General features: G+C 41.6%; 1 protein-coding gene across 3 annotated transcripts; it reads left to right on the forward strand.

Annotated features, from left to right (window-relative positions):
* Positions 1-1,212: 1,212 nt before the first annotated feature.
* agpat2 (1-acylglycerol-3-phosphate O-acyltransferase 2 (lysophosphatidic acid acyltransferase, beta)) lies at positions 1,213-22,127 on the forward strand. 3 transcript variants are annotated; one of them, XM_039780876.1, is made up of 7 exons: positions 1,213-1,632; positions 11,760-11,893; positions 16,590-16,765; positions 17,017-17,112; positions 19,292-19,349; positions 21,158-21,230; positions 21,377-22,127. In XM_039780876.1, exons 1-7 carry the CDS (start codon positions 1,457-1,459, stop codon positions 21,495-21,497), a joined length of 834 nt encoding a protein of 277 aa, XP_039636810.1. In that variant the 5' UTR covers positions 1,213-1,456; the 3' UTR covers positions 21,498-22,127. The 3 variants fall into 3 exon arrangements, with proteins under 3 accessions (XP_039636810.1, XP_039636812.1, XP_039636811.1); XM_039780877.1 differs by lacking the exon at positions 19,292-19,349 and having other exon boundaries at positions 1,457-1,632; XM_039780878.1 differs by lacking the exons at positions 19,292-19,349; positions 21,158-21,230; positions 21,377-22,127 and adding an exon at positions 20,192-20,952.
* The last annotated feature ends 503 nt before the right edge of the window (positions 22,128-22,630 follow it).

Raw genomic sequence — 22,630 nt, forward strand, 5'->3', positions numbered from 1 at the left:
GCTTTAATTGGTCCGACTCTCCTGCAGTCAGCACAACTTGAAGCTAACTCAAACCTGTAGACATTGCCCACAGTCGGTCTGAACTGTGAATCCATTAAGCCGTTTAGGTTTTAAGGATCCACCACTGTAACCTTTAACTTGAAAACACCTTTTAAAATGGAAAACATACATTCCTCCCTGAGTACAAGAGTACATCTTGATCATTCATAAGTGAACCAGTAACTTGAACAAAATAAGTTTTGTGTAACCACTTCCTCAGTTCATCCCCTACATAGTCTCACATTCACATGGGTCGGTATGACAGTGTTATGTACTGTATGTTTAAACTGCATGAGCGTATTCATGTAATGCATTTTAGAAGTACAATGATGGTGCTATGATGGTGCAGCAGTGCTATTGTTTCCAGTCTTTAAGAAAAGCTATGTGTTCTCCCATTGTTATCATTGTAATCCTGTACAAAGTATTGTCCACCTTTCTGTATTCCAGGCCATATAGACAAACAAAAAAGCCATATGATTCTAAATGCGCTTTAATCTAAAAAAAAGTCTGAGATTTCTATTATTGTAACCTCACTCTGAAAATGACTATTTGCTTTTAGTCTCCTTACTGCTTCTGAAAGAGTAGACAGATGTCAAGTTTAGAGTCTGCCAATGATTAGGATCACTGCGCATATTAAATCAGGATTAATGACTGATTGATCCTAATCTTCCAAATCATGTCAAGTAAAGCTCTTCGACATGGCTGAAACTTCATAGTCAGGGCTACTGGACAGTGTCAGATTATAGCTAAGGATTGGATTATCACTGCTAATCCAATTAAACATGTGCTTTAATCGGCTGTCAAACTGGTCTCATTCTAAGGATAACCCTGTGGAAAGAGTGCTTGTTATAGCAGACTGAAATTTAAATGTTTTGGTCACAAAACTTTAAATCAAATACTACAAGAGCTGTGATTGTGGAGAAAATTATGTAACGCTTTAACACTTATTTTATTTAATCTCATCTCATAGCCTACAGGCTGTGACATAAACATAGGCTTTCTTAAAGAACTGTTGGTCTGTACTGTAGACTGTAATTAGCAAAAAATAAAATAAAATAAAACATTTAAAATAAAAAGTAGCTTGTGACATCAGAGTGGTCCAGCAACCGGAAATGGAAAAAAAACACAACCGATGACGACTTGACTGACTCCACCTCATGATGCCTTATAATACATCCATGCATGATGCCATTTAGCAACAGATGAGCAACGCGATACATGTTCATTTTGGGGCAGCCAGAGCTTAAGCACTGCCATTGACAGGGTGCTTTAAAGGTCTACTTCTGACTGTGTAATGGTTGTCAGGGTCGCGGTGCTTCCCTTCCTTCTTGCACTGTAGGCTGGCCAGTGTTTTCGAGGCTTCCTTATTCAGAAACCGCGTGTTTTAGCTGGCAGTCACTTTCTCTGGCGGATCGCTATGGATGGGCTATGGATGATAGCGTTGCTGCTGATTCCGCTCGTGCTGTGGACCAGCAGCACGTTTGTTTTTTATTTCAAAAAGTGCTTTTACGTCGCCTGGATGATGGGGTTGGCGCTGCTCGCGATTCCTCTGTGTATACTGAAAAGCGGCGGCAGAGACGTTGAAAACATGAGGTGAGTTTGTTTGCATAATAAATGTCGCTGGCAGCGCCGTCTGACAGCTAGCCGACGTTAGCTTCCTAGCTGGCTAGCAGCAGCAGCCGTAGTGTATATATAAAACATTAAGATAAAGCAACGTTACCCGTCTTATTGTAGCGAAGTGGTATGTTAACATAAAGCCACTGTAACGCCAGGGGGCTTCTAGTATACCAATTTGTCTGGCATTTTAAAATGAAAAAAAAATACTTGATGCATTTTTAATCATACATATGCTAACATTAGCCCCCTAGATACCTTGGCAGAAGGAACGTGTAAACGCTAGCTGAAAACAAGAATGCTAACAATATTTAACGGTACGTCCATGTTAAGTGCTAGCGATGCATGTTGGGGCTTGTTTCGATATGGGTGAAACAGTACTAGCCTCAGATAACGGTAATGACATCTTCTGTAAGAATGTCTGCAAATGCCTGAGTTTAGCCAAGTTACACGGGGTGAGCACTTTAACGTCAGTCTGCCCACTGAAGATCACAAGGCTTTCATTGTTTTGCTAGTTACGTTATGGTATCGGAGCTGTTTTTTTATGGCAGCTTTTTGATGGAAATCACGCTTGCTAAATCAGTTCAAGAATGTTAATAATGCAACTGATGCCAGTGTGCCCGCCCCGTTCAAAGTAGACATATGCAATACAGCACCATAGCCCTGCAATAAATCCTATATTTATGGACCTTTTTTAATGTTCACTTTTTGTTGAAAGTGTATGAATGAGGTGTTTATTCCATTCATAAAGGCTATAGTACTATAACGTTAGTGGTGGTGGCAGTGTATTGAACTCAAAGGCGTTACTCGTAGGGGCTGATTGGATGTAGGGGGCAGCATATTCCTTAGGGATTGGTTTATAGTACACAGCGTAATCCTAGTGCCATTCCATCAGCCACTTTTCCATCTCTGCGCTACTGTAGGATATTGGCTCTTTAGGGGTGACCCCTTAAAGGTCCAGTGTGTAACATGTTTAGTTGTTCATTATCAAAATCTGTGTTGCCCGTTCACAAACTTGTCCTATCAATGAATATTTACCACCACCATCAATTCCAAGTATTCCTATTGGCTTGAAATTTTACATTTCAGTTTGCATGAACTGGGGTAGACTCTCCGTATTCATGTGCCATCTTGAAATACGTTAGCCGGTAAGGGACATACAGGACATACTGCTCCGCCTTTTGCGTTTTCGCTGTCACATGATAAACTCACAGGTGCTGCTAATGGGTATCGTAGCTTCCCGGCCCAGGCAAGTTTGAAGAAGGAAACATGGAGGACCACACGTATTCGTAATCCAAATTTCAGGAACAGGAGTCTCCATCTTTGCCCAGAAAAATATAAAAAGGATATTGAAAAGAGCAAGCGACAAAAGCGTGAAGGCTACCGTGGCTGTAATACGAACTTTGAACTGCGTCGCGCGAGAGAGTCGATTGCGATATGATCTCAACGCTAGATGGGAGAAATTCTCACACATTGGACCTTTAACATTATCACTGGAGGAGATATGTTATTTTATACCCGACACACACACACACACACACACACACACACGATCAGGTCAACTGATACCTGTTAGGATTGAAATGTAATACGCCTTCATTTTTGTCGTTGTGGTTAAACCTGCTAGATGGTGAGGATAGATTGCTGGACACAAGTGACTGCATTCGAGTAATTACACTGAAGAGACCGTTGCCAGATGGCAAGTTTCCCCCTGATCAGAGTTTGGTTACTGCATAGTTATGAGGCCCATCCACAATGCAACCTCACTTGGCCTTGATCTTCTGACAGCAGCCCTGTCAGTTATGACAGCAGACCTTACTGCCTCACTGCTCTAAGTATAACTGTTTTGCGGTCATGTTAGCTGTGGCGGTGGTGTCATGTTGCACCAGTGAGCCATTCTGTCAGGTCAAAGGTCATCTAGACCTGTTGACTGTGACAAAACAACTGAATCAGGGTCAGACCTTGCACAGGGAGTGAATAGAGTTTGTTGGATGCACATTTTAGACACTAGCCAGCTCTGGCAGAAAAAGCGCTGTCATCAAGGACAGAGTAGTCTGTCACAGGGATTTTTGCTGTCAGACGGGTAAACAAAGGCCTGCATTCTGGGGTTGACTACTTGCTTCACAGCTGCCTCTGAAGACTTGAATGCAACACAGTAAACTTTGGTGGGCCAGAACAGGCCTCTGCATGTACAGTCAGTAAACAGCATCCATGGAACTCAAGTCACTGTTCATGTTGTGCTTGCATTTCCTGAAACACTCTTGTTGTTTTTCAATGTATTGTTTGTGTCTGTGCATTCTACAGACACCGTTTGACCTGTCACTTACAGTATGTGAATGTCTGTCTACTTTTGGCCACGGCTCCCACGTTAATCTAGCCTGGATGCCAGACAAATTTAGCCCCGCCCACAACATTTGAAGTCGGGAAGTTCAGTCTGGACTCGATCCGTTGTGAAGCAACTATGCTCGAACCAGAGCTGTTCGGACCAATCAAATTGTCAGGGCGGGCTTTATACGATGAGGCACAGCTGATCACCAGTAACGTAATCGAGACACGTCACCAAAGAGCACTTGAATTGTTTACAAATTCCGCTGCCGCTGGAGAATTGAGATGTGTAGATACCGCCTACGCGTCTGTTATAGATCGACGGCGCATTCATTTTAAAAGAGGAACAGAGAACCTGCCTTTGCTCTGTCGAAGCCTACCTTTGACTTGCAGCTTCTGTGACATCTGTCTCCGTTGCTCTGATTGGTTGTAGATCTATCCATTTGAGTGCAGAGGCATTTTCTTTACTGGTTCAGTTGAAACACGCCCCATATCACAGCCCAATGGAGCAGTATCGGACTCATATTCTGACTAGAATCTGAGTATGATGATGTCAGACTAACATTAATCATCAGGTAGGATCTTACAGGGCTCCAGACTAACTTTTTTTCACTAGGAGCACAGTGGTCCCCAACTGAGAATTTTAGCAGTGCAACCAGAAAATTTAGGGGCACACATACCGTAAATCAACATGCAAACCAAATATTCACATTTCTACTAATTTCCACTGTACTAATAAACACTTTGATAATAGATGCAGAAATTACAATGTGCTGTTTCAAATTCAGTGTCACATTTTATTGTACTCTTTTGAAGATGCAACATAGAAGGTAAACCGACCACACCATCGCCGTCATGACAGTAAAAATATATAAAAAAATATATACCATACATTCAGCATGAAAAAAGTTGTATGTTTCGTTAAGTTTTAAGCCATACTTCCTTTTGAAGTTCGAGCTGGCTTTTGAATTTGGTGAAGGGTAGTTCCTCCTTAGCAACTAGTAGGTCGTGTTTAGGGTTGAGTATCGTTTGGAGTTTTTCCGATACCGTTGCTAAAACGATACTTTTAAAACGGTGCCTGCTTGAACCTTTATTTATTTTTATTAGTTTTTTGGGGGCATTTTAGGCCTTTAATTGACAGGACACCTGAAGACGTGAGAGGGGGAATGACATGCAGCAAAGGGCCGCAGGTCGGAGTCAAACCCGGGCTGCTGCGTCGAGGAGTAAACCTCTATACATGGGCCACCACTCTACCAACTGAGCTATCTTTTATTTTTTTTTATTTTTAAAAGGAGCACAAAATGACAGTCGGCGACATTAAAGAACAGCTTGTTTATTGCTAAGGCCACAGGGTCAAAATTAAATGATTTATTAAAAATGTAATAACAATAACTTATTTCACCAGTAAATTCCTGTTAAACGACAAAAACAACCACTGGATGGGAAAAGGGTATTTTACAATAACTTTGAATGCAGCACGAGGCTGGCGAGGCGAGTTTCAAGTGAACGCAACGTTTGTGTTTTTCAGACAACTGCAGCAGGAGACTGTTGAACGTGTTGGAATCCTCTCCAGTGAAATACAGACAAACTTTTACACCGTTTAGCTGTCAGCATTTTAACCGTGTTTAATCCAGCTGCTAGCTAACGGTAGGCTAACGTTACCTGCTGTCAAGTGAAGTGGTAACCAGCGTCACATGCGGCGATGTTTCGGTTGCCTCTAACGTCCGTTTCGTAGCATTGGAGAGAAGCGCAGGCATTTAAGTGGCACCGAAATGAGGCACCGAAATCCGTGTTGCTATTCGGTCCGTCAGATAGCGGTCGTTAAGGCACCAGTGCCGTATTAGCACCGGGTCTCGGTACCCAACCCTAGCCGTGTTAAATTTCAACATCATCTCTGCCTCATCTGCGCTCTGATTTACAACCTCTTGCCTTCTAAAAGCAACCGGCAGTAGCGTTGCTTTTTCATTTATTAACCTGTCACGGCATAGCATACTCTATGCTTGAGGCTAAGATTGTGTTTAACTAGTGTATTGTGTTTAAACTGCAAAGTGCCTGCACTGTCGGCAAACTTCATGTTCCCCGCAGTTCTAGGGTAGCGACTGCAACATTCGCATGGAGTTGGCTTCCTTACAGTACCTCAACCTTCCCAAGTCTTCCCGAAAATGGTGGGTTCAGGCCTCTTTCGCCACACAAACCTCTGAATCATCATCCGACTGTGACACTGTAGACTCTGGCACTAGCACACTAGCCACAGGTCGGAAGAACGAGTCAATAGTTTGCTTGCTTATTGTTCAGACGCACGTAGCAGGTTGGGATATCGGTCTCCTTCCCACAGACATTTACGTGCACTCGATTATCTCTAGGATCCTCCCCCTCCACACATTAGCCACTTACAGTGGCCATTCCCTATCCTTCTCACACTCATTGGCCTTCCATGTTTAATTTTACCGTCTATGCGTTTAACGTGTAAAAAAAAAATTAAAGAATAAAAAGGGGGCAAATTTACTGGTCGCACACGTGCGGCTGGATGTAAAATTTAGTCGCACAGTCTCAAATTTTGGTTGCAAAATGCGGTCGCAGTCTGGAGCCCTGTCTTATGTCAACCGATAAAGAACAGAGGTTTAGTTTTCTTAGTCACAATTGCTTGAGCTCAGGTTTCATACGGTGTAATGGCTTTTCACATCCGTGGGAGACTACCAGTTTTGCGGTCTGCAGTAATTTGATCACTCCCTGGCTTTTTGATTGAATGAATCATCTGCTATGTCAATGGGATCATATGACCATGTCCCTGTTGTGAACAAATCTCTGACCTCTTACCCCCTGAATTAGCTTTGGCGCTGATATCTTTGTTGGTATGTGTTTAGGGATAACCAATCAGGCTAATCGGAATTTGAATCCATGAGCAGTCAGGTTGCATTGAACCTATGCAGATAACACATCACTCAAAATGTCATTATGCTCTGTAGGAAATGAACCAGAGGAAAAGCTTAAAGGATGGGCCATGAAGAGACTCCAACTGAGGCCATTTTATTCCCCTTGAACAATTGCTGCAACACTGGCTGAGTCATTGCATAACCAATGGCTTTTGCTCTAGACTGAGTGTGCTATTGCAGTACTGCTGTGTTGAAAGATAACCTTTTTAAGACTGTATTCTGGTTGAAAGGTTAGCTATTTTACTATAGTACACCAATTAAACGTAGCCTATAATTTTTATGCAAGGCAAGCTTGGCGTCAACAGATGATTGCATTAGGTAGAGGTACAAGGTAATGAGCGCAAGTAATAGATTCATGAGCTTTCTCGTGTCTTCCATTGAGATCGTGAGTTTGACCTTTTTTGAACAAGGATCGTAAATAAAATCACTTTGATTTGATTACCACAAATAGAAGTGACACTTTTCTATGCTGGTTCATCATTACCCAGCCTATTTTTACAAATAGTGAAAAAACCCAAGCTTGGCAAGAGTTGGTAGAGTAATCCTAAAACATTAATGTACTGTATATCATACAAAAGCTAATAAGAAAATCATTTAAAGAGGAGTGGCTATTTAATATGCCACTACTAAAAAATTACATCCTCGGGCTTCTAACTATGGTGTGCACAAGGTCAGACTTTTTATTTTATTTTTATTTTTTATTTTTATTATCATTCTTATCAGTTATGAAAACATCCTAGCTAAGATGTGGAGGTCAACACATTTTCAGCTATGTGCTCGATTGGGCATTGACAAAAAACACAAACAAAATCCCAAACTACTTACTACAGGCTAATTCAAACCCAGGTTTAAGTGTCTGTAAACTTCTATTTTTGTAAAGCATTCTCACTGGTTCAGCTTTTCCCTCCTGTCTTTACTGTATTATAATGGGCAATGCTGATTCAGACACGTTTAGTGTTGCAAAGGGGTGGAAATTCTCCATGGAAAGTTTAGCTGGGGAATTTTGGAAACATTCCAATTTGGAAACTTTCATGGGAATTAATGGAAATTATGGGAATTTGGATGGGATGTAGTCCTTGGGCTCAAATGCAGTACTGTCTTCAATCTGCTTTTTTTTTTTTTTTTAATGGGTGCATATTCAGACAATAAAAGGAGGGAGAAGTTTGAGAGGGGATATGATTCATTTGTTTGAAGAAGGTGAGGCAGAGAATTGAAAATGACGCTGCTGTTTTATCTAACCCTACAGTCACATTCGCTACAGAAGACAGCGACACTCACTCACTTGTGGGCGCTCCTGGGCGTGCCTAGCCTACTCCTAGTTGCTTGGCAACAATAAACAGAAATTCTCTGGTGCTACCTTCAAGCACCTCTTAAAAGAGGTATTGTCAAGCCACAAGAACGATGTTTTTGTCTTTTAAAAGTATTTATTTCTCGATAGACGTAACAAAATATATGAGATAAAATGCCATACTTCATATACAGAAATACGATGTCCTAAAGTGTTTCCACCATCTTGAATGATTTTCTTCGACTCGAGCAACCATCGTACAGTACATACGTCGCGCTGCCGCACTCCGGTTGGCAGTCGCTTTGTCGCATCGCACAGCATTTGCATAAGGGCACTGACACACCAGGCCGATTATCAGCCGTGGGACAGTCTGGCGAGGTCAGTGACTCAAATCTGTTCGGGGTGTCCCGTGCCGTCGTCAGTCTGGGGGGCTGTTGGCGTTCATTTTGGCCGACCTGACATGTTCGGTCGGCGGCAGGGCAGTTGGGACTCACCTGGAAATGACGAGCGGGATGAGGTGACTAGAGTCTCTCAAAATCGGAGGAAAATCTTTTAAACTGACCTTTGTTGAGCTGAAATAAAGACAGATTCATGAACTGCACGGCCTATTTCTCGCTTAAAATGTTTTCAGAAACATGTTTCAGTGAACTATTTCAGTACAATAGGAGATCGTATTCTGAACGGCAGCCATGACAGTCTGGCTTTGAATTTCCGGTGAAAACAAACCCATGTGACACGTTCGTCCAATCAGCTGCCGGTTTTCATTTCTTGGGCAACATTACAGATTAGCGCCGCCTGCTGTTATAGAGATGTATTACGTCTCGTCTCCTCTCGTCTTTTTGGTCTGTTCTGTGGCAGTTTTTTGGACCTTGGGGACGCGGCTGATCATATCGACGGGGTTTTCTGTCAACGGTCGGCTAAATGTGTCTACACCTTAAAACAGACTTCTTGTCTGTTTTGGCTCCGCCTTGCTTGTCGCTTGTCGCTGGCAAACGGTCACTCCCATTGAAAATGAATGGCAGCCTTTCGCTTTTTCTCTCTCTTGTAGCTAATGTGACTGTAGGGTAAGAGGGAAGGTCATTTACCGTAACTTGGTGGTGTGACAGAAGCGAGTTTTGTTGTGTTGCGCAGAAAAAAAATAGCTAGCTTGTTATCCAAAGTTTGCAGTTCCAATTTTGCAAGAGGAAATTCTTGCTTCTAAAAAGCAGGTACAGATTTGAACGGTGAGTTGTGGCTGTTTGATCATGGTATAATGATATGGTATTTCTATGATTTAAGTTGTGTTTTTATTTATATAGGTTTTGTTTTCAGTATTTATTATTTTATCACTTCTAAACTTGCTCAGTTTATTTGCATCTTTTGGCTTTTTGCCTTATTTGACAGTGTTTAGAGAGAGAGACACACACAGAAAACATGGGTAGAAAGAGGGGTATGACATTGAACAAGATGTCGTTTTTTTTTTTTTTTTTTTTTTTTTTTTTTCTTTCTTTTTCAGTTTTGTTTTTGTTGAGCTTTCTCATATTAAAGAGATCCCACATCTGAACTGTGCCTTTCGAGCATCCCTACTCTCACATAATGCGTCTTAATAAGGAAGTCGCAGTCGTGGAATCTGTATTTCACTTCTGCTTAAGGAGAATATAAGGCGACGTTTCATGAGGTATGGGTGCTTAAATCATTTATGTCAAGTGGACAGTTAAGCCTTTGTGCTCTCCACTCAGCTTTCTGGATTATCGCTTGAGTTCTTATTAACTTCAACATTGTGTCCGGCCAATCTTCACATTTTCAAATTGCAAACATTTGTTGCTGAGGCTAGCACGGACAACAGAGCTAGTTTGAGTCCACCATGTTTCTCGTCACCCCTTGCCAATTTGTGAGTATATTCAGATATAGCACTGTGTGGGACAGTAGTTTAACAGCAGTTTTGTAAAACGTTGTTACTACCATACTGCTGCCTTTGGCTCCAAGAGGGAAAACAGGTTAGTCACGATTGAATGAGGATCAAATAAAGGCTAAGAAATGGATCCTTAAGTAGCTGCTTGTAATGTGGAGTTGGCCTGGATATAAAATGCCAAGGCTCTCTTTTCAGCCTTGAACATCAGCACCAGAGTTCAGATCAATTGGAAATTGGCAGCCGTACTGCCGTATTGGCAGTGTGTGTGTTTTGAGGTGAGAGAGTATTGATTGAGGACAAGGCTGGCTTTTGAAAGTGTTCTAGGGGCAAAAGGGAAAATGCCATACTGTAGATATCAGAACTTGGTGAGACAGGATCTCATTTGATGGAAGTAAAAGTATGTCAAACTTGTCTGACCAGATTGTGACACGCGTCTCACCCTTGAGCCTGTTAGTTTATAATCGCAACAGAGTTCTGAACTGTTATCTTGTTTGTCTCTACAAAGGTCGAGTTTTATAAGTTCCTAGAGATATACCATGACCTGAAGCGTATAAACCTTAGGCTATATACACTGGTGAGAATTTTTTTTATTAATGGTAATCAGGTTTAGGAATATTTCACCTGAACACGGTTCTTGCAGCTTCATTGAGTAACTTGATATTGACATTAAATCAAAGGACTGTAATCTGAGAGTGTCCCTCATTGTGCCAAAGTCGCATCATAAACACCCATGTAACCCAAAGATTAATACTTGACACATCATCAGCAATAACAACTTGATAAGCTGGAAATAAAAGTGGAGGCTTTACCCTCTCTATTGGCCAATAAAAATAAACAAATGCAGCTATATATGGATGTTCCATTGTAAAAGTAAGTCCGTTAGAGCTTCAACAATGAATCTTTTTCTTTCAACCAAAAATGTCAAATATTCACTGAGCTTTTCTTTGGAATATATGATAGAAATCCAAATATCTTTGAAGTGTAAGCTATTGGTTGAATACAAAAAGACAATTGAAGGCATCATCTTGACTTTTTTATTTTTTATTTTTTTTTGGACAAAACAATTGATCAATTAATTGAGAAAATAATTGCAGATTAATCGATAATGAAAATGATCATTAGTTTAAACCTTGATGTATATACCATAGTGTTATCATTTCTTTATTTTAGGTTTTTGGAAAATTTAAAGTGTTAACATTGGATAGTGAGCAGCTTATTATACCAAATATTTAAAAAAGCATAACCTATGCAATTAACTGAAAGTGGAGTCGACTCAACAAAACCAAATCCTGCCTTGCCACTGAACTACTGTGGACTGTCACCCCACGTTTAAGAGTGTAGTTTCAGACCTATAGTATTAGAAGGTATTGATCATATCTGATCAATCCCCAGATTGGCAGCATGGAATTACATTGAGACGTCATAACTTTGATTGTGTGTATTTTATTTTTATTTTTTTAATTTAGGTCAAATTTTCAAAGTTTGAGCTGGCATTCTTACAGTGTACTGTAATACCCTAGTATTTAACAGGCTTTATACATTCCACTGTTACCTGCAACCTTTTGACATACTAGGCTTCTGGTTAATAACATGTAGCCTGCTGCACTCACAGGACTGTGAACAGTAACCTATACTTATTCAGCCCTTTAATTAACCTTTTTCTCCCCAGGATTATCCGCGGCTTGGTTCGTCATGTGAAGTATTTCCTGGGCCTTCGATTTGATGTGAGCGGTTGGGAGCATCTGCAGACCGAGGGACCCTACGTCATCATCTCCAACCACCAGAGCTCCCTGGATGTTTTGGGTGGGTGCTGTACTACCTTTTTTATGTATGAGAATCAATATTTTAATCCGATCTGCACGAAGATTTGCATGTAGACTTGGTGGACCCTGATGACGTGCCTGCTTTGAGCGCGCCGACTGCTGACCTGGATGAGCTCACTGACAAAGTGACACAGAAAACCGTGCCTTGAGGCAGTTCAACCTTCTGTTTGTTCTCTGCACATAAATGTACACAGCATCTGGATGTGTCGAGTCCCGGGTGCACTCCGGCTTAGTCGGCTTAGTAGTGTGGAAGTGTCAGCTGCCACACAGCCGACAAGGAAACGTTTCAGAAGCCGAGCGTCTGTTATTCAGCAGCCTCAGTTCTGTCGTTTTTTTTTGTCGTGGTAGCTGAGGTTTTTGGGCTGTAATTAATTAATATGAAAACCTTATGTTGCCTCAACATTTCTGTCATCACACTTTTTAACCCTTGTGTTGACTTAGGGTCAGATTGACCCGTTTTCAATTTTTGTTTTATATCAGAAAATATGGGACGTAGAAATAAGCGCTGAAAATGTAAAGAAGAAAAGTTTTACAATTTTAAATAGTTGGAAAAGGCAAAAACAAACTGAAAAAACGGCGTCGAAAATCTTATCTGATGATATCATGATCATAACATAATGATTTTATCTGCAACTCAGCAGCTTGGTCATGACTGCTGGTCAACACCGTATTTATGAGCGGGCAATTCAATTTCATACTTGTTCCGTTGTCTGACAAAAGAAAAAGGAAAATATGTAAATGAGGACTTGTGAATTTGGCTGCATTAAAACACAGTTTGAGATTACAGAGGGCAGGATTGTCTCTGACAGCCGCGGTGGAGCAGGAATGCGACCTGGCCGGATTCTGTTTACATTGGCCGCTAATCACATAATCACCGTCTGGTTTGGATCGACCACCAAACTGTTCAAGAACAGACTCAGGAGTAACAATCAGGACTACTGAAGACCTCATCATCATCATCTCCAGATTGCAGTTAAGGCTGAGCAATTTTATCGATTCTGCGATATAAATCGATATTTTTTCCCCCAAGAAAGTATTGATTTTTGGCCCGCCGCCAAAGCTTTTAGTCTGGCCCGCAGAATAATCATGAATTCACAAAATTTTAAGAGGAAAAAATGCGTTCTGTTATTTATCATTTCAAGCATTTAGAGCAAAAACCCAGCCCCCTGTATTTACATCTCTATTCATATGCTGGGATTCTGTACAGCGATGCCCGAGCTCCACACACACGGCTGAGCCGAGATGTGTGTGCGTTAAAGGTTAAAACGCGCAGCACCTGACTGGGAACGATACAGAGAGGATTACCAACGGCCGCTGGGGCAGATGAACTGACGCTGGTCTCTTTTCTGTAAATGGGCTACAATTAAACCTTCATGAGTAGAAAGTCAATACTTATCAATGCACTCACCTGTGTAGACTGGCATAAACCTGTAGAAAGCGATATTTCAATCTGCTCAGTCCACCGTGCTGTTTTACGCAAACGCAGCTCTACTCTGCAAATAGTGAATTTTTACAAACGAGCTAAAACAAAAGCTGTCGGTTTGTAGTCTAACTGTTTATCTTAGGTTGCCGGGAATCTGGAAATTTTGACAAATTCTTGTAAACCTCACTGCTGGCTGAACAAACCAAACTCTCCGCTAGAGCGGACAATCTGGAGCTACTTAATATGCACATGAATGACGCGATCGTTATGTTCGAGTGATGATGATGATGATGATGATGATGCTGGTTGTATTATTTTGCAACATCGTTTCATTGCAAATGGTGCATTCATGACGAGTGCATAGCCTGCTTATCAGTCATTCATCATTAAAGCTGGGCTTTTGGCTTTTCCAGGTCAACTTTTCGCTTCAGCCTCTTTGACAGTGACATGTTTACCTGACATTTTCCACCAATCAGGTAGCTGCATACTACAATAATTTTTCCATAATCACAGACTTTAACAATCACTCCTCAGTGAACAGCCTCCTAGTCTGAGATCTTTTTCTAGTTAAAGAGCCAGTTATCATTATGGAGTGTCCATGTTTTTTAGGAGTTTGCTCACACAATGCATGTTAAAAAAAAAAATGTAGCATTAATTCAGGAAGAAAGTGAAAATTTCGAACAAGAATAGGCGTATTAGGTATAAATTCATTTTATTTTCTTTATTTGAAAGTCCGGCCGCCAGAGTGCTTAGAAAAATTCTGAAAAAAATGTAGTTGATGATCCCTGCTGTAGACTCTGTCAGAGACATATATTGTGTAATTGATGTTTTTAGTTCAATTAATTAAATCCAAGTAAATGGAACACTCACAAGATGTCACCAAAATCACTCTGTCCCCTTTTAAATCTAAAATGTATCGAATTATATCGAATCGTATCGTGAGCTGAATATCGTGTATCGTATCGTGAGATTAGTGTATCGCTACAGCCCTAATTGCAGTGTAGGTTATGCAATAGTCCTGCTAAAACCTGGGCACAAATGTAAGATTATACCAGCTTTGCTGGCCTCACATCACCCAGTCTGAGATAAAAGCTGGTTTAAATTTACGGCATACCATTTCAAATTGCCGCAGACTGAGTAAGGGCACGTTGTAGAAAGCTTTTGTTTCTTGTTTCAATCTGATCTCCTGTGATTTTTGCATGGGCATGTGTGGTCATGTCTTTTATCATTGCCTCATTCTTCTTGAGGACACTTATTTAGCAGAGGTATGGTTTCTCTCCATCAGTGCCTGGGAGAGGGTGTTTTTCAGTGCCGGTGAGTGATGAGGGCAGGCTCAGGGCCAGGGTGGTGACAGCAGGGGGAGAATTAGGCATCTAATTAGTGCTGAGAAAACTCAGCATGAGTCTGATTTGGCGTCCAAGTTGCCATGCCAACCGCTACACGCAGCCATTAATAGCTGCTCATCCTTGAGCTGATGTGACGAGCATGTTTCCAGCACTCTTTCAGGTGTCAATTTGCTTCTGTCAGCTCTGTTTTTCTCCCCTCAGCATAGACTCGTCTACTTGCTCTGCTGTTTTCCATCCTTTTTATTTCACACACTTGACTGATTGTGTGCGTTTAACACAGACACTGAAAAATATGGTTCACTCAATTTGTCTACTCAAAAGACTGTGGGTCGGCTTCAGCTGATTCAAAATGATGCAGCCAGAGTACTCCCTGGGGGGGAAAAAACAAAATGAACATATTACTCCTGTACTTGCATCATTTCTATGGCTTCCCTAAAATACAGAATTGATTAACTCCTTTAATGGCCTAGCTTCTAATACATCTCTGACCTGCTCACTGCTTACACAACCTCCAGAACTCTTAAATCATCAGACACTGGTCTCCCAACTGTACTCATGATCAGTAATAAATCTGGTAATTATGGACCCACTCTCTTGCAGAAACTACGTGATGATATAAGATGTACTACAACCAGGGCTTTAAATGAACTTGTTTAATCACCAGCCAACATGGCTGGTGATTTATTTATTTTTTTACTACATCATTTCAGCTCCTCTGGTTTGTTTCGCGCAGTTCCGTTCGTTTCCAAGCCAAACGCACACCAAACCGCCCAAATTTCTTGCCGGAAAACGGACCAATCTGTAAACGCTGACTTGTTGGATCGTTTCTGCAGCCTGCCGATTTTAAACTGACGCTTTGCTTCATTCATCACCGGCCAAATTGGCTCGTAACTTTACAGCGTTATACCAGCCAAAGCTAATTTTTACCGGCATTTGGCGGGTTGACGAGTGTCAATTTAAAGCCATGACCACAACTGTGTTGTCTTTTTTTTAATAGCAAGCTGAAGACCTACCTGTTCTCTCAGACCTATGGCTAGCTTGCCTCAATAACTCTGTCTGTCTGTCTCTTTACCTCTATCCCTCACTCTCTTTCTCTTTGGGTATGTGTGTCGGTGGGCAGAGAATTTTTCTAGATTTATTCAAATAAGCTCTCGTGTCTTATTTTATTTAGTTCATAATTGTTTTGTGTGAAGCACATTGAGCTTACATTGTATGAAGTGTGCTATATAAATAAAGTTGCCATGACATGGCACCACTGCTCTTATCTTCTGCCTCAGCTACCTTTGCACAAAGGTTAATCAAACATGCCTATATAATGTTGCAAGCGCTCTTCTTGGAGATGACTAAAATCAATAAAGTGAGATTTATTTTCCAACATCACATGGATGACATCAGCTGACTTTACGCTTGATGAAATCCCGGTTTTGGCCATAGAGGAAACCTATTATGTGTTGACTATTTATTTGATTTTTTTAAAACACACCCACTAATGGCGCTTACCCACTGCTAGTACCAGCACTACTCGACTCGGCCTTGGTGCCCCGTCCTCCATTATCCATTGCAGATTTTAGTACCGCTTCATGCGTGAGGCGAGTATGGCTGGTCATCATAGCGACGCCACAGGAAACTGCCGTGACCACGCACGCACGCACGCGCGCGCACACATTTTATTTCAAAAGAAGCTGGAGGCAGCAATAAAATCACCGCTGGCTAAACTATTTAAAAATGACGGGTTTGTTCAGGACACCCCCGTCTGTCGCTAGCAATGATGACGCAGTGATTAGTGACGATTCTCTCTGACCAATGAAACCCATTTTTGCTGTAAGAGTATTTGACATTAGTGGTTCTAATTTAGGACACATTGTTCAAAATGAAATGCTGTATTACATGTTTCCTCTGTTTCTCAGGCCTGATGGAGATCTTACCGGACCGCTGCACCATGATTGCCAAGAAGGAGTTGATCTACGCCGGCACAGTAGGTCTCGTCTGCTGGCTGGGTGGCATTGTCTTTATCAACCGCAAGAAGACCAACGACGCCAAAAATGTCATGGCTGACGCTGCCAAAACCATGTTGGACGACCAGGTAATGTGACTCTTGTCAACACGCGATGCACTTTTATCAATAATGTATAGAAGGAGATAGTGGTGATCGAAATGGTTTTGAGTGCTGACATCCCTGAAGAACTAGTATGTTGTGCTTTTATGCCATTCATTTTACTCTGTTTTTCTTTCTGCACTTAATGTGTCACAAGCTTCTGGTTTTTGACACATTGAGAGATGACATGGGATGATTATTAATTTTCTTTCCCACCCTTGGCCTTTTGACAACCACAGATCCGTCTGTGGGTGTTCCCAGAGGGAACGCGAAACCAGAGAGGTGGCCTGCTGCCCTTCAAAAAAGGGGCTTTCCACCTGGCGGTGCAGGCACAAGTGAGTAGTCTTCCTCTTATCTCCATTGGAAATTCACTTTATTTTGGGTTGTCTTTGTACTGAGTAGAGCAAGTGCCAGCTATCATGTCTATATCCTATATTAGGGCTGTCAATCGATTTCAAGGTGAACTATTATGCTTTTCCGTATTTTCTGTCCTATCGATAATGTTCTAATGTCAGATTTTTCATGTTAAACGTGGCCAGAGCTTCACATAATGAGGTATGAGCGTTTCAGAGAAATCCCAGTGAGCTTAAACATTCACATTTCCCACTGTTCTGAACGCTCTGGTTTTTTTCTGGGTTTATTTCTACTCTCATATCATAGAGAATTCTATGATTGGTCATCTGCTCCAGGTAGGCAGGACTGGAGTGTTATTTTTTATTTATTTTTTAAGCTATGTGTTAACATTGTCACTTGCCAACATGCTAATGGCAGTGAAAGATGTAATCTTGGCTCCCAATGTTGTAATTTCTCCCCAATTTTGGGTAGGGGTGTGAATCTTCACTGGCGTCACGATTCGATTACGATTATCCTGTCAACGTTTCGAATCGATTTGATATCACGATGCGTCACCTTCTTAATAATATTATATATTGCCACACATGGTCTTCATGAAGAAATTCAAGCAGTCAGATATACAGTACAGGCCAAAGGTTTGGACACACCTTCTCATTCAATGGGTTTCTTTATTTTCATGACTATTTACATTGTAGATTCTCACTGAAGGCATCAAAACTATGAATGAACACATATGGAATTATGTACTTAACAAAAAAGTGTGAAATAACTGAAAACATGTCTTATATTTTAGATTCCTCAAAGTAGCCACCCTTTGCTTTTTTTGATAACACTGCAAACCCTTGGTGTTCTCTCAATGAGCTTCATGAGGTAGTCACCTGAAATGGTTTTCACTTCACAGGTGTGCTTTGTCAGGGTTAATTAGTGGAAGTTTTTCCCTTTATTAATAAAAAAGCAAAGGGTGGCTACTTTGAAGAATCTAAAATATAAGACATGTTTTCATTATTACACTTGTTATTAAGTACATAATTCCATATGTGTTCATTCATAGTTTTGATGCCTTCAGTGAGAATCTACAATGTAAATAGTCATGAAAATAAAAAGGAAACGCATTGAATGAGAAGGTGTGTCCAAACTTTTGGCCTGTACTGTATATGAACTCTCCAGCGACCGGAAAATCAACAAGCAACATCAATAAGCAATGATCGATTTATGGTCTGTCACTGCATCGATGCAGAATCGTCCAGGTCTGCATCGCGATGTATTGATTCATTTTAACACCCCTAATTTTGGGTCACATCACCGTTGAAACATGTTTGGTTATGTAATATTTGGTTCAGAAGCCTTTATCTGCTATCTGTTAAATCTGTAATCTTGGCTGCCAATGTTTTTAATTTTCCCCCAAATTCGGGTCCCGCTGCTGCTGAAACGTGTCCTGTGTCATATTTGTAACTTGAAAAGCACCAATAGAGGTTTAGAAACCAAAGTCCTGCAGTATTCTCTGTTGAAGCCAGATACGGCGACAACAGGAGTGCGATGCGGACTGCTGACCAATCAGAGCAGACTGGGCTTTTTCGAGAGGGGGGGCTTGAAGAGACAGGCACTCCAACAAAGCGTCTCATACAGAGGGTGAATACATGTGCAGCAGCCATGGGCAGCATGAGAAAACTAAAGTATTTTTTGAACCTTTAAAGCATGTTCTAGCACAAACCCAAAATACAAGTACGAACCTGAAAATGCTATATTATATTTCAGCTTTAAAATATTTAATGACGAGTGATGGCATGATTGTCTGTAGTTAACTCGCGATTTAATCCAAAAAAAATTGTATATGTTCTAAATGGACTTTAAAAGGGATAGTTTTCTCATTTGTAATGCTCAAGTGGTATTAAAGGCTTGACCTACTCCTGTGGTAACTCAATTCCCATCGACAGTACATGCAAATCACTTTTAAATCACACAACCGTTTTAGTTGGGTTTAAAGGAATATGAAAACTCTTTATTATTGTGTTAATTTTGACAGCCCTATCCTCTATGTCTATCTTTCCACACACACACACACACACACACACACACACACACAGTAAATTGAGTCAACATTTCATGTACTGTAATGTACACTCTCGTCCTGTTCTTTCACTTAACTATGCTGGCCAAAAGAGCTGTGATGATGCTGGCTGTCTTACAGGAGACTTCTGCCAACGTTTGTCTCCTAAAAGTGAGTGGGGTAAGCAATGTCCTGATTGTAGACACATGGGGGTGCTAGAAACCTTATATGGCACAAGACAACATTATGATTTAACCATATCCAATATACAAACGGAGCAAGGAACGCTTTGAAACGGTCCCAATAGTTTGGTGTGGCTGAGCACTTTCGTTGTGACATTCCTGATTCGGTCTCGTCTGAAATTGTCCTTGGTCGTGCATGATGTAACTCTCGCAGAACGACTCCACAGTAATTGGCAGCTCAGCTGTGTGCGATTTCTGAGCTCTATCTCTTCATGCATATAGGTGGGAGGTCTCTGTTCTTGAGTTGATGTTTCATAGCACACACTCGGGGGTCCGACAGGTGGGATGAATTAAAAAAGCATTGTCGAATGCAACCTGGTTCAGCTTCAGGCACACATGTTGTGGTGTGTGTTTCTAAGCCCTTTTTTGTGTTACTGGCTGCTAAAGATTAATATCAGTTTGGTTCAGATATGCACGGAGGCTGAGAGGCTACACAAATAAAGCCCTGCTGCTCCTTATTAGCAAACCCATTTTCTATTGTATTTTTTTTTTTTTTTTTTTGTCTCTACAGCTCAGAGTCTGCTCTTTCATACTTAGGTTATACAAATAGTGTTTGCGTGTTGCTTGATTTAGAATTGTTGTGCGTGTTGGCGCGAGGTGGTGGAATAACTTCATTTGGGTTCTGGAGAATACAATGTGTGTTTTTGGTTTTCCCCTGTTGGTTTTGCTTCACACTTGAGACTTTTTGCGTGTGGACATGGACTATTTCTACCTTTATGTGTTTGCTTCTGCTGAGTTATAGCGTAACCTTTTTTTTCCATTTGTACCCAGCCGGCCAGATTGAGTGGAAGCAGGACAGCCCCCAGGGGGAGCCACGTTTGGCTCAGCCGGTCCCGTTGAAGGGGCCACTCGGGGCCTCGATAGATGCAACTCGGCCTCTATTAGTGGAGGAGATGGAGATTGCTAGTGTCGTGCTGATAGTGTGTGTGAGTGAGAGAGAGAGCGAGAGAGAGGGAATGTGATGTTGGTTCAGTCAAGTATTTCTGTCTGTTTGTTTCTCATTTTTTTGGCCTTGGCTTAAGAGAAAGGAAAAGGTTCCAAAGTAAAGATTCAAAGGGCTCAGTGCTGAGTAGAAACTGATCTGAATTCCAAAATTTGTAAAAATGCAGGTCTCCTTCAAAAGTAAGCCGAGGCATTCCGTAGGTCTTGTGCAAAACTTAAAATGACCAACACATTTCGACCCACGTCTTCATCGGGGTCATTTTCTTTACAGACAATGAATGAAGGCATTTTAAGTTTTGTACAAGACCTACGGAGTGCCTTGGATTATTTTTGAAGGAAACATGCATTTTTATTTAATTTTGGATGCAATGAGCCCTTCGCATGAGATATAAAACACAGTGCAACCGTAATAACCAAAGAGCACCTGTAGTTGAATACAACTCTGGATTTCTCAGTATGGCTGTGTTCAGAAGATTGTGTCATCCGATGACTTTCCTGCAAAGAAACTCGAGTGAAAATAATTACCTCTTCTGAAGAGTCCATGTTTCTTTTAATCCTCCATGTCCTCCTTGCATACTAGCAACTGCGTGGAGGAGGGGTGGGGGCGCGTGCACGATTCACAGAAGGCTTGTATCATGTGGCCGCGCCGACAGTGTTGTTGCCATTACTCAGAATTCCTCATGGGGGAGACAGAAAGTACGCACTATCGCTTTAACATGTAAATGAGGACATGATGTTGATGTATCGGGAGTATAGTCTGTTTCATCTTTTCCTCTTTCCTCTCTTCTTTTTCAGGTCCCCATCATACCCATCGTTTTCTCCTCATACAGCAACTTCTACCTAAGGAAAGAAAAGCAGTTCAACTCGGGTAACTCAGCTTGATTGTCCTCGTTTGTTTTTTGTGTGTGTGTGTGTGTCAGTTGCAGGCAGTCCTCTGTATCTCTGTGCAGATGGCTACTTGATGTCCCATGAGACTTCTGACAGTGAAGTTTTATTTATTTTTTGCCTTGGTAGGGACCATCCGATTGAAGATCCTTCCAAAGATCGACACAAAGGGGATGACGTCGGAGGATATTTCATCCCTCTCCGACAAATCCTTCAACCTGATGCGCTCCGCCTTCCATTCTATCTCTGACTCCGTAACCCAGAGCAACGGGCCATCGCGGCACTGAAGCATTTACCATGTTCGCGCCTCTTCTTTTTTTTATTTTTTATTTTTTTCTCCCCTATGTCCCTGTCTGAGACCCAGGCCGAGGACATCGGCCTCTTGTCATGAAATCTCTTGTCTAGTTGACGCCTGGTCCAGTCTGCCTCTGGCCTGACCACGCAGCCAGTCAGTCCCGACCCTCACTGTGTCTGCAGCAGCGGCGGCGGCGGCGGCGCTGCTCTGCACGCCGTGAGCGGAGTGACGGACGGCAAGCCAAAAACAGTATAGATGTGTGTTCTTCTTCATGCATGCCTTTTTGGATGGCTCTGTCCACCTACGTCTTTGCTTTGCTCTCTGGCTTCGGAAGCCTGGCTTTTTTTTTTTTTATTTAATTTTATTATTTTTTTGTCTTACTTTATCACCATTTTCTACTCTTTCTTTTTGGCCTTTTTTTTTCCTCCACCTGCTTTCTGTTCAGCAGATACTCCTCTGCATTTTCTTTTCTTTTTTTCTGTTTAGAAATGACTTTATTTTAGTTCTCCTTGGATGCTCTTACACACACACACACACACACACACACACACACACACACACACACACACACACACACACACACACACACACGCACATGCACACGCACACTCACAATTCAAAATTACCCCGTCTCCTTCCTTCCTTCTCGTGTGTGTTCTCCCCCATTTCTGCATTCCAGTCTCTTGCCTAAAGACAAAAGGAGCGGGGTCTCCGTGAGTTTTGGAGTGTGTGGAGGTGAGAGGTTGACCCCGGTTGACCATGGACTTAAGTTCTGTCGCTGTGAATTCAACTTTTATATTCCTATTGGCTTTTCAACTCAATGACCGATAGCTCCATGACATACTCCATGATGTCAGAAAGCAAGGAGTTCAGGATTACAAGATACAGCGTTTAATAACAATAGCACCCTCATCTGTACTGAATTACTGGACTTAATAGGACAGCTCAGTTTTCAATGTTGTGCATTGTGGTTGTATCATTGTACATTCATTCATTCATTCGGTCCGTCTGTCCAAAAGATTTGAAATAACCTGCGCGCAGCATTGAGCAACAAGTGTCTTCTCAATGTATTTTTTGCTTTCTATTTA

The sequence above is a fragment of the Perca fluviatilis genome, chromosome 17 (genome assembly GCF_010015445.1).
Source record: "Perca fluviatilis chromosome 17, GENO_Pfluv_1.0, whole genome shotgun sequence".
Taxonomy (NCBI): Eukaryota; Metazoa; Chordata; class Actinopteri; order Perciformes; family Percidae; genus Perca; species Perca fluviatilis.